Source organism: Chrysochloris asiatica, unplaced genomic scaffold, assembly GCF_000296735.1.
Source record: "Chrysochloris asiatica unplaced genomic scaffold, ChrAsi1.0 scaffold00007, whole genome shotgun sequence".
NCBI lineage: Eukaryota > Metazoa > Chordata > Mammalia > Afrosoricida > Chrysochloridae > Chrysochloris > Chrysochloris asiatica.
In genome coordinates, this window is record NW_006408525.1 from 9193029 (window position 1) to 9205811 (window position 12783).

The window sequence follows — 12783 nt, forward strand, 5'->3', positions numbered from 1 at the left end:
TAATATATTTGTGGGAAAATCAAATTAAAGGTTAAGGGTATTCTTCCATGAACTTTCATGTATGAAAATATGAAACAGAAATGATAAAGCTACTGGGGTCACCATCCTTACATAATAGATAAATCAATACAAACACTGGTATTTGTGCCACTTTTCTTACTGACAAACTACCCTATCTTCCAAAAACCTTCCATAGTGCCAAAATCCATTCCTAAACCCTCAAAATTCATTAGTCTGATTATTTTATAACAAGTTAAAAAACAAAACAAAACACACAGTCTTCTTTCCACATGTTCACCTAGCAGTACTCACATTAATAAGTTCCAGGTCACACTGGCCACGTTCATAAGCCACACATGCCAAGTGTGGATCTCTCTTTTCACAATACTTTCCAACAACACGACTGTCATAATAGGGATTTTCACGAAGGAATCTCTCTGGGTTGTTGTTACTATCGATGTAGATTTTGGCTAGTGCATTGTGAGTAGCAGGTTCCTCACAGCCTTCATGAATTCTGGCCTCTAGCCAAGGCAGAAGGAGTTTCAATCTAGTTTTAAACAAAAAACAAAACACACACAAAATAATTTTTTTTAATTCTACATTTATTGTATTATAAATAACACACTCGATGTACTGTGTAGTGCTTCATATAGTTATGCAGGAACTTTTGTGAAGTCCCTTTGTGTATGTGTTTTCCATACACTAGTCTTAATTAGGACCCCTGGTGTGGCACTGTAGACTAAGCACCGTACTGCAAACCACAAGGTATGCAGTTGAAATCCACCAGCTGCTCCTTGGAAACCCTATACAGGGTTGCTATGAATCAGGGACTTAACAGCACTTAACAATTCTTAATTCCCAACAATCCTATACAGGTTGGGAAGGTAAAGCTTAGAGATGGTTAATTGATTTGCCCAAGACTACACAGGAAGTAAGACTATCACTCTGCTAGATCTGCTATATTATACAAATAACAATTTGGACATGAGACATTAGAGAATCATAGGCTGACCTTTATTTACATTGTTGTTGTTAAGTGCTGTGGAGTAGGTTCCGACTCACAGTGATTCTGTATAGGGTTTCCAAGGAGCAGCTGGTGAGCTTGAACCACCGACGTAGCAGTTCAAACTGACCTTGCAGTCCAATGTATTAACCCTTAGCGCCACACCTTATTTATAATATGTTGTTGTTGTGAAGTGCCATCAAGTCAGTTCCGACCCACAGCGACCCTGTATAGGCTTTCCGGGGAGCAGCTAGTAAACTTGAACCTCTGACCTTGCAGTTCAAATGGATTCGCAGTCTGGCACATTAACCCACAGCACTACACCAAGACTCCTATTTATAATACAGTAGACCAAATATCTGGACTCTGTATAAATTTTATTTAGGGCAGTGCTAGGAAGAGATAAGTATGAGAAATAGGTCAAATTATGCAAGGCTCCTTTAGACTTTAACACAATTTACATATACATTACCTACAACTACAGGAGGCAGCACACTACGTACATACTGGAAATAAAATCTAGTAGGGTTTTATAAGTTCTAGGTTTCATAATCTAGCAGTCATATGATCATCACCACTGGTTGAGGTTTTACTAAGCTATATGGTTCACATGACTATGCTTTTTTCCATGATTTAAATACTAAAAACAGTTACAGAAAGAGCAGTATTCCATTATTTGACAATGACCTTTGAGTAGTTATGAACACATTCTCATTACAGTAAAGGCTTAATTTTTTATTAACACAGCAAAAATGGCCTATAAACATGTGCAAGTGATTCTCAACTGAAATACACTTCAAATTTAAGTTTAAACTCTTAAATGAGCATTACCCATACCTATATTGTATCTTATTGCAAAAACATTTCCATGTTTAAATACAAAGTAATTAGGACACCTATACCAACTCAAAGGAGACTTGATAGCATAGTGGATTACCATCTGGGCTGCTAACCGCAATGTCAGTAGTTTGAGTCTGCTAGTCACTCCATTGGAGAATTTGAGGCTTCTGCTCCTGTAAAGACTTATAACCTTGGAAATGCTATGCAGTGTCCCTATGAGTCAAACTGACTCAGTGGCACTCAACCACCACCACTACCACGCCAACTCATGTTAAATTAAATCCCCAAATTCCGTAGGTTTTCTTGCTAATACTTTGGTAAGTTCCCTCCATGAGACCAACTTACTAAAAATCAACTCATGTACTGCATTCACCACTTCTTAAAAACTTCCTCCTCAAAATGTTAAAAAAGGCTTCATGGCGTAGTTCGCATTGTTGTTGTTGTTAAGTACGGTGGAGTCAGTTCTGACTCATAGCGGCCCTGCACAGGGTTTCCAAGGCTGCAAATCTTTACGGGAGCAGAAAGCCTCATCTTTCTCCCGCGGAACAGCTGGTAGTTAGCATTAGAAGATATTATACTATTTTCTCTTCTACTGAAAAATAATTGATGCAATTATCTAAGTAGTACTTTACAAGTACTACAAATTAAAAACCAGTTTAACCCAGAGCTGCACAAAATCTTGATAGTTTCAAGAATGCCAATTTAACACTCAAGAATAAATTACTAAATATACTATCATATCATACCTAACTAAAAGTAGGCTACACATACTTTACATTAAAAACACTGAAAAAGTAAAACCACCACATAAATATAACTGTGTTAAGTGCTGTGGAGTCAATTCCAACCCATATCGACCCTGTATAGGGTATCCAAGGAGCAGCTGGTGAACTTGAACCACCAACCCTGTAGTTCAAATGACTTTGCAGTCGGACGCATTAGCCCACAGTGCCACACCAGGACTCCAGCTATAACCATAAAACATTCAAAAACATGATCAACCAAGTCAGGAGATTTTTTAATAAAATACATCAGCTGTAATGTTTCAGAAAACAGATTTTCAAAACTATCAACTACCTTTGTTGTTGTTGTTGTTAAGGTCCGTTGACTCAGTTCTGACCCACAGCGACCCTGTACAGGATTTCCAAGGCTGTAAATAGTTACGGGAGCAGAAAACCTCATTTTTCTCCCGCGGAGCGGCTGGCAGTTTCGAACTGCTGACCTTAAGGTTCACAGCCCAATTCGTAACCACTATACTACCAGAGCTCCTTATCAACTACCTTAGCATCTCCATATTACGTAGCTCCAGTGATTTATTGGATTCCTGGTGTGGCGCTGTAAATGTGGTGGACTGCAATATCAGTTTGAACCGCAAGGTCGGTGGTTCAAGCTCATCAGTCACTCCTTGCAAACCCTATACAGGATCGCTCTGGGTCAGAGCTGACTAACAGCACTTAACAATCACAAGTAATTTATAATCCATGTTTTACTGAATACCATTTATGCAACTTTATCAGTTGTATTTTTAACCACTGCCATGCCAAGAAAGATCCCAGTTATGAAGGTTAAAATGGTACTATACCTGTTTCTTTTTTCAACTTCAGCAACAAGCTCGTCAGTAGAAAACTGACCTCTTACAACAAGAATCAAGTTTTTAATAACATCTTCAGAGCAATCAACATCAAGTAATCCTCCAATGACTACAGGAAGTCGACTTGGATTCACCTAGAGTCAAAACAAAAGAAAAAAGAATGCCAAGCAATCAACACCACCACCGGCTGATTGTGACTCAAGACAACTCCATGTTTCCGAGTAGATCTGATAGCTGTGATCTGTTGAAAGTAGATCACCAAGACCTTCTTCAAAGGTTGGCTCTGGGGAGATTGGAATCAGTAGTTGAGCTCTTAAGAAATTTTAAGAAAAAATGAAAACTCATTTCCCTCTTGTAAGCTTTTTATTGAATAAATAACTGAGCTAAGAGTCTAAATTTACAACTAGACCTACAGTAATTATCAGAAAATATGATACAGTTAGTTACTTAAGCATTGATCCAAAGGATAAATAAGTTCAATGAAGCTAGTCATAGGAAGACTATGGAAAAATCTAATAAAAAGCCCACACAGAAGCAACACATTTCTACTTGAGGAGTTATTAGGAAAAGTATTTAATATCTATATTTAAGATGTTTTTAAACTGCTTAGGAGTATCACTTACCTTCTGTACATATATCTCTATATATTTTTGAAGATTATTTCTATATAAATAAAGCACCAAATCATGGACGAAGTCAAATCGATCACACACAATGATTAGTGGTAACTGGTCTGTAAGCTTCGCTTCCTTAAAAAAAAAAGGAAAAAGAAAAAAGATTTCATTTTCACGAGCCATGAAAATTCATTCTATATCGATGGGGGAGGCCCACACAAATTTGCTTCTTTTATTCAAGAAAGATATATCTCAATAGACAGCTTACACATGTCCCAAGTTTCATTAAGTTTTACTAGCAATATTTAAGATCCATACATCAAAATGCTAAGTGTGTCTGATAGACAGCCTCTAATCAAGTAAATTTACAAGCACAGACAAATATATACAAACTAACATTTGGAAGACACCACTGGCAGTCAGGGTGTAAAATCATCACACTGAGAGATACATTAACAATAATACTTCAACTGTGACATTGTCAAACTAAGAAATAAATAGCTCACCAGAGTTTCACACCAATCACTTACTGTTACCCATCTCCAGTCCCATTCTACATGATCATCTGCCTCTACCCCTCTATTCTAATAAAGTCTATACCAGGAGCAGTACATGATGATGCCTATGGATTCCTGGTACGGCACTGAGTGTTAATGCACTTGACTGCCAGGGTCAATTTGAAACACAAGGTCAGCAGCTCAAATCCACCAGCCGCTCCTCAGAAACCTTATACGGGACTGCTATGGGTCGAAACTGACTCAATGACACTTAACAACAACAATGAACTAAATACATATTTCTATAATTAGAAAAATGTACAAAAAGAGCATTTGAAGACTTTAAGTTACTGATTGCTTTACCATTACAAATCCCAGCATATAATCATACTTACAGATTGACAGAAAAGATATCATAGACAGGTAGCAAAGACCTATACTGGACATTTACTTGTACTTTCTACAGACATAAGGTACAGCATTAAAAAAAAGTTTCCACCAGGAATGCATTTATACACCAAAAAACTTCCTCAATAAAAGTGTACGAAGGTAGCAAGGGTTGTCCTACAAGAATTCCTTAGGAAACCTTACCCCACATCTAAACTGCAGTCCTGATTTTGTGCCCCTTCAGACTTCTTTTGTTCCCCAAACTCCAAGAACATTTAACACAATTTGAGTCTCCTGAGGATGGTAAAACTGCCATTTTGAAGTGGTACAAATCAAAGAGAACAGACTTCTTCAGGAGGAAGAGTTAGAGATGGAAACGCTACCTTCAGAAGTATACAAACCTACATGGAGGATAGACTGAGAAGCATTTCAATTTCTTGTTTACTAAAAGTTGCTATGATTTTATATTATAGCAGTAATATTGGAATTATCCTTGTACAAGTAAAAATATTAAATACTTTATTTTATCACATAGGTGGAAAGCATACTTGTAAGTAATCTAAGATTACTTAAGTATTCTATTCTAATCTCCTGTAAGGGTAATGTAAGACTTCTGATGGCGATGACAACTGTACTTAAGATTGAAAAAGTAGACCAAACTAGATCTTTTCTTGATTGCCTACATTTGTATTCATCCAACTAATGCTATTAACAATTTTAATTGTTTACTAAAATGTTTATCTCCAGTTACAATCAAGATTTGAAGACCAAAACTGAAATTATATTAACACATTCAGAGCTTTTCTTAAGCATGAATTTATTCAAGGCTGGGGACAAGATGGCGGAGTAAGCACACGGACTAAGATGATCCTCTGTAATAAAGACATGGGAGACTGAGTGAAACACATACAGATAGTGATCTTGGAACCCTGAGCATCAGAGGATAGGGCAGAGAGATGGATTGAGTACCAAATGAAAGAAGCTGAGAGGAACCGTGAGAATGGAAAAACAGGCCGGCTGTGCACTGGTGTGGCCATCTTCAGCTTTTGAGAACAACTATCCATACAGCAGCCTTTGGGCACAGGACGAAGCCGGAGGATGGTGCCAAAGGGCTTCAGTTCTCCTTTGGTTCCCTTGCTTTCCTGGTAGACAGTGTGTGGCCAGTGTCTGCATTCGCCAATCCAGTGGCCAATAGCATCCCCACCTGCACAGTTTCTGCTTTGCCTGGGGTTGGACTCTGGAGGCATGTGAACCTGCCCTGAACTAAGCTACAAAAACAGTGAACAGAGAGAGAACTAACTGCATTCTGGTCTCTACCCCATCTAGTAGGGGACAAGTGGTGTTGAGTACCTGAGAATATACCAACATACAATCATTAATTAAATGAAATCATATACCACAATGTCTTGGAGAAAACACAATTTCTGCTTATACAAAGAAACAAAGAGTGCCTCCAACAACATATCACCAAAATAAAGTGTCAGAAAATATAATACCAGAAATGGCATCGGAACTACCTGATAAGAATTTAAAAGGATGCTGACTAGAGAACTTCAATGGATTAAGATAAAGAGTGTGGAAACTACAGATGAAATCAAGGGAAACGGGGAAAACTAGGAAGCAAATTGACAAAATAGTTAAACTGATGGGAATCATACAAAATCAGCAATTAGAAAGCCATACGATTAACACTAAGACTTCAGAAATAAATAATACACTGAAAGGGCAAAGAAATAGAACTGAGTCTACGGAAAGCTAAATGACTAAACTTGAAGAAAAATCTCTCAATATCCATCTACTATAGGAACAATCAGAAAAAAAATCTGAAGAAAGCCTAAGATTTAAGGTTGGCAGTTCAAACCCATCTCCTTGAAAACCCCATAAAGGATTGTTATGAGTCAGAATCAACTCCATGGCACTTAACAACAACAACAATTAAGAAGAGCAATTTATGTGTGAGAAGAATTTCAGAACAGAAACAGACAAAAACCTCCGTAGAGAATGCAGTCCGAGAGCTGCTGGAAGAAAACATCATGAAAGATGAAAAGATGGCCAAACAAACTCCAAACAGGACAGACTCCAAAGGAGAAACAAGAAGATGAATTATAATTAACCTTTTCAAAACTGAAGCTAAGGAAAGAATCCTTTAGCAGTTCCAGAAAACAATGAGAATTTACCTACAAAGGAGCACTAGTAAGACTATGTTCCAAGATCAATTGTCAACTAAGAATCATGTATTCAGCAAACTGTCCATCAAATATGACAAGTGAAATTAGGTCATTTTCAGACAAAGAGAAAATTAAAAAAGGGTTTGTGAAAACCAGACCAACCTTACCAAAAATCCCAAAGGAATTTCTCTGGACAGAGAACCAAGAACAGCAGACAACAACCTGAGACTAACACACATGATAATATCACCTAGACTTAACCCAGATATAGAAATATACAAAGTAAAACAAACCTATAAAAATTGAAAAGAATCAGATATACAGTTGCAGCAACAACCAAAAAAAAATCATAAAATGAGTGAACAATCCAATTATAGAAATTCCAAAAGAAGAGAAAATCAAGTAGAATTCAAGGAAAAAATAAAAATACATAACTGTAACCCTAAAACTAGACCAAGCCTTACTCATAGCTCCAGTTCAACCGTCACCACTGACAGTAACCCTACTTCGAACCATAATCCTAACAATAAAGGAAGTCCTAGGCCTAGCCAAGACATAGCCATAGTCCCAACCCTAAGCCTCACCCCGCCACCCCACCTCACACCCTAAAAAATAAAACAATTCAGGCCCTCAGCGTCTGTATTTGAAACATGCAGATGGTACAGTCCACAATACTACTGTAAGAAACTCATCATTCTTGCATATAATAGCACTTAGTATGTGTTGAAGAACTCCTGGTTGTGACACTGGAAAATAAGTACTGGATTGCAAACCACAAGGTCGGCAGTTCAAACCCACCAGCTACTCCTAGGAAGCCCTATACAAAACTAACTTGACAGCACTTAACAACAATAAAGTGTTGAATGATTATAATTTTAGCTTCTCATTCCTAATTTAAAAATCTTGATTACACTTAAATCTAAGTTTCAGCATCTGTGCGGGATGTTAAGTTATTTAGTCTCTCTTGTACCTAGTCTTTGTAAACTCTCACCACATGACTTTTTCCTGGTAAGTCGAGGTAAGAAGAGATGTTAATGAATTATGATTCAGCTGTGAGTAGGAGTTAACAAGGCTAAATGGTCACTTTTGTCATCTCATTGTTACTGTTAAGTGCCGTTCAGAGGATTCTGACCCACAGTGACCCTGTATAGGGTTTCCAAGGAGCAGCTGGTGAGTTTGAACAACCAACCTTGCAGTTCAAATGGCTTTGTAGTCTGGTGCATTAACCCACAGCACCACACCAGGACTCCACTTTTGTCATCTTCTTGTTGTTAAGTGCCGTCGAGTAGGTTCCAACCCCATAGCGACCCTGTACACAGGGTTTCCGAGGCTGTAAATGTTTACGGGAGCAGAAAGCCTTATCTTTCTCCCGCTGAACAGCTGGTAGTTTCGAACTGCTGACCTTAAGGTTCGCAGCCCGATTCGTAACCACTACGCTACCAGAACTCCTTAGTCATCTAGGTAGGAGTAAAATGAGCCATCTCAGAAACAGTGCTGGGAATCTCCCTACCATAAAGGAGAAAGAATCAGGATTGCAGTACATCATTTGGACCCTGAGATCCCTTATGCATTGAACCTCCTTGTCCCAGAAGACATAGCTGTGACACCAGATGAGCGGCATAGGAGCAACAGCAGCAGAACAAAGAGCCAGAGCATGAGACAGAACACTGGGCTTCCCAGTCCATGGAGTCAGTAAAGCTGAGTGACTTTGGCACAGTGGAATGAACAGCCTTAAATAGAGCTTGCCCAAGTAGGGCAGAGGCCAAATAAGCAAGGCCTGCCTGTGGACACAGCTGAGAAAAGGCTGTCCTGATTGTACCCTGAACATTTCTGACCCTGACATGTAACCTATTAAATCAAAACAAAAAAACATGAGTTTATTCTGTTCACAAATATTTACCATCTGTGTACCAAGAACTGCTCTTAAGCAATGAGCATATATACCTGCCCATAATGGTTACGAATCGGGCTGCGAACCACAAGGTCAACAGTTCAAAACTACCAGCTGCTCCACAGGAGAAAGATGAGGCTTTCTGCTCCCGTAAAGATTAACAGCCTCGGAAACCCTGTACAGGGTTGCTATGGGTTGGAACCGACTCTATGGCACATAACCACCACCACCACCATAGACATGGTCAATTTTAACTTATAGTGATCTTATACAACAGAGTAGAAGTGTTCCCTAGGACTTCCAGACTGTAAATCTATGGGAGCAGATAGTCTCATCTTTCTTCTGTGGAGTAGCTGGCGGGTCTGAAACACCAACCTGGAATTAGAAAACCACAAAGGAAGAACACACCCAGTATTTCTCAAGTTGAGGGAATCAAAGAAAAAATTCAAGTCTAAACTTGTAATATTGAAGGATTCTATGGACCATACATTAAATGATGCAGAAAGTATCCAAAGAAGATGGAAGGAATACACAGAGTTAGTGTACCAAAAAGAAATGGCTGATGTTCAACCATTTCAAGATACTGAAAGAAGAAGTCCAAGGTGCACTGAAGGTATCGGCAAAGAACAAGCCTCCAGGAGATGATGGAATGCAAATTGAAGTATTTCAACAAACTGATGCACTCCCTATTCTATGCCAAGAAATTTGGAAGACAACTACCTGGTCAAATGATTGAAGATATCCATATTTATGCTCATTACAAAGAGAGATGACCCAACGGAATGCATCATACAATATCATCATTAATATTTCATGCAAGTAAAATACTGCTAAAGATAATTTAAAAATGGCTGCAAAAATACATTGACAAAGAACTGCCAGAGGTTCAAGTCGGATTCAAATGAGAACGAGGAATGAGGGACATCATTGCTGATATGAGATGAATCTTGGCTGAAAGCAGAAAATACCACAAAGATGTTTACTTGTACTTTATTGACTACACAAAGGCTTCCGATTATGTGGATCATGACAAGCTATGGACAACATTGTGGAGAATGAGTATTCCAGAATACTTCATTATGCTCATACGGAACTTATACATAAACAGACCAAAAAGAAGCAGTCGTTTGAATAAGACAAGGGAACACTGAATGGTTTCAAATTAGGAAAGGTGTGCACCAGGGATATATTTTTTCACCATGCTTAATCTGTATGCTGAACAAAAAACCCAAGGAAATGGGATTATATGAAGAAAAACATGGCATCAAGATTGAAAGAAGACTTATTAACAATCTGCGATACGCAGATGATGCAACCTTGCTTGCTGAAATCAAAGAGTGCTTAAAATGCTTACTAATGATGATCAAAAGACCAGTTTCCTGTATGGGTTGCATCTCAACATAAAGAAAACAAAAATCCTCACTCCTAGACCAATAGATAACATCAAGATAAATGGAGAAATGATTGAAGTTGTCCAAGACTTCATTTTGCTTAAACCATCAGCACTCTTGAAAGCAGTAGTCAAGAAATCACAAGACTTCTTATAGTGTTCAAGAGCAAAGATGCTAGTCTGAAGACTAAGGCATGCTGTATCCATGCCAAGGTATTTTCAATAGCCTCATATGCATGTGACAGTTGGACAGTGAATAAGGAGACCACAGAGGAATTGACGCATTTCACACTTCGGATATCTTATCAGTAGGGGCCAGTCCTTTATCGTGCTTGGTAAAGTGGAGGGTCAGTGAACAATCGGAGATGGACTGACAGAATGGCAGCAGCAATGGGCTCAAAGGACTGTGAGATCAGTACAGGACCAGGCAGTGATACGTTCTATTGTGCATAAGGTTGCTGTGAGTCAGTACCAACTCAGCAACACCTGACAAACAACAGTGTTAAGAGTCTGAACACGCTAATTGCTGTTGTTTTTAAGTGCTGCATATTCAGTTCTGATTCATATCGACCCTGTATAGGATTTCCTATACTGATGAGTTTGAAACTGACCTTGTGGTCCAGGGCTTATCCTACAGTGCCATACCAAGACTCCAATACAATAATAACATTAAACACTCCAATCTCAGACTATTTAAATCATCAGGCATTAAGAGTAACGGCTAACTCAAGATGGAATTAAAATTCCTTCTAGGAATCAGGAATTAATACACTTCAAACAACACAGCTTACTAATACTAGTTACCACTTGAACATCAATGAGATATATAAAGTAACAGATGAAAATTTCAATTTACAACTCTTATGGTTTAGAAAACTGAGAGGCTCAAACATAATATTTAACTTTCTTGAGCTAACAAAGCTAATCATTTGCAGAATGAACCAAACAACAGCTAATAACTGAAAGAAATGGAATTTGAACTAGATCTGATAAATACACAAGCCCACAATCCACACCCACTCGCTCCTATATCAAGGCTTAGATATAATTAGAGGCCAGGGAGGAAGCAACCTAAGGCAGCAAGCACCATTCTAGTATCCAAAGCAAATTTTTTTTAAGCTTGAAAACACCGTAATTAAATAAAGATAGTTAATTTAGTTCTGCTTTATAGCCCTACCTATGATACATACTTCAAAACCAATCCAACTCTATTAAGATGCAAGCGCAAGAACATTTAATGAGAGGTTTAAGGTTAAAAAAAAAAAAAAATCCCAAATGCATGCTTAATTAAAACAAAACAAAAAAAAGGAATCATGCTAAGAACCTGGTAGTATTAAAAGAAAAGTAAAAAACACTCAGAAGAAGTGAAACTATGTCATTGGTATACTAGGCAAACAATGAGTAAATTTTTCTCACATACAAGGTTCTTTTGACACTGGAAAGTTTAAGGTTCAATCATATCACTCCAACAAGACTACCCACACCATTCATCAAAGACAGAACTTCTAGAACTACATACTTTATAATTTAATCGAAAATGAAGGGAAATGCCAGCACTTTGACTACTTTTTTTTAATCACACTGAAACCTGAACCCAAGTTACTATATTTTTCAAAAGAATGATCTGCCAATGCATTTATTCACTAAATTTATGGAAACACTGAATTACAAGATAATTAAAATCTTCCCAGGAAGTTTTTGAAGCCCCCTCATAGATTATTTTGTAAATGATGACAGTTTGGGGGTAGGGTAAACTTATTTTTCCTCCTGAATTACAAATTCTTCTTGTACATTGACAATTCTATAGTTTTCCTAATCTTTTAGACAGTTTCCAACTCTAGAGTTTAATTTTCCTCTAGATTAACTGGCAGGGATGAGAATAAAGTTAAAGCAAAGTTAAATATTAAACAAAATTAACTGCCCTTAGCTATGTTTTGAAGAATTAAGAATTTTTAAACCTTTAAACTCTTCAGTGTAATAGAGGCAGTTGTTACTTCTCTAAAATTTACTTCATGTGTAAGAAACTTGAGTTTTGGCTTGATCATAAGTTACTATCTGAATTATACTTAATTAATATTGCAGTTCCCAGTCAGGTTAATTTGATGACAGAGAGACATAACTCTATAACCCTGAGGTTCTTTAAAATGATACGGATGGAAAGCTGTGCATAACCTTCAAAGGCAGCATAAATGATATTCTGAAACAACTTTGACAGTTTATACTACTTCTAAAATTTTTCTTCCCAAAGTTAAAATTAAAGAAAGGAAATTGCTTTGAGACAGTGTTTTAAAAAAAAATTTCCTTCTTTTAAACAGATGGTCTTTCTCAAGTATTTCTTACCAGTTTCCTTCCCTATTTCAGAGGAAACCACAGAATATTAAGTTCAGAAGAAATAATTCATA

General features: G+C 37.6%; 1 protein-coding gene across 1 annotated transcript in view; it reads right to left on the reverse strand.

Moving 5' to 3' along the window:
• Positions 1-12783, reverse strand: part of CLTC (clathrin, heavy chain (Hc)) — a 78125-nt gene that overhangs the window by 17406 nt on the left and 47936 nt on the right. The window contains exons 15-17 of the mRNA XM_006832373.1: positions 4058-4183; positions 3426-3568; positions 313-547 (exon numbers count right to left, since the gene is read on the reverse strand). Coding sequence (XP_006832436.1) covers positions 313-547; positions 3426-3568; positions 4058-4183 — 504 coding nt within the window. The remainder of the gene's footprint in view (positions 1-312; positions 548-3425; positions 3569-4057; positions 4184-12783) is intronic.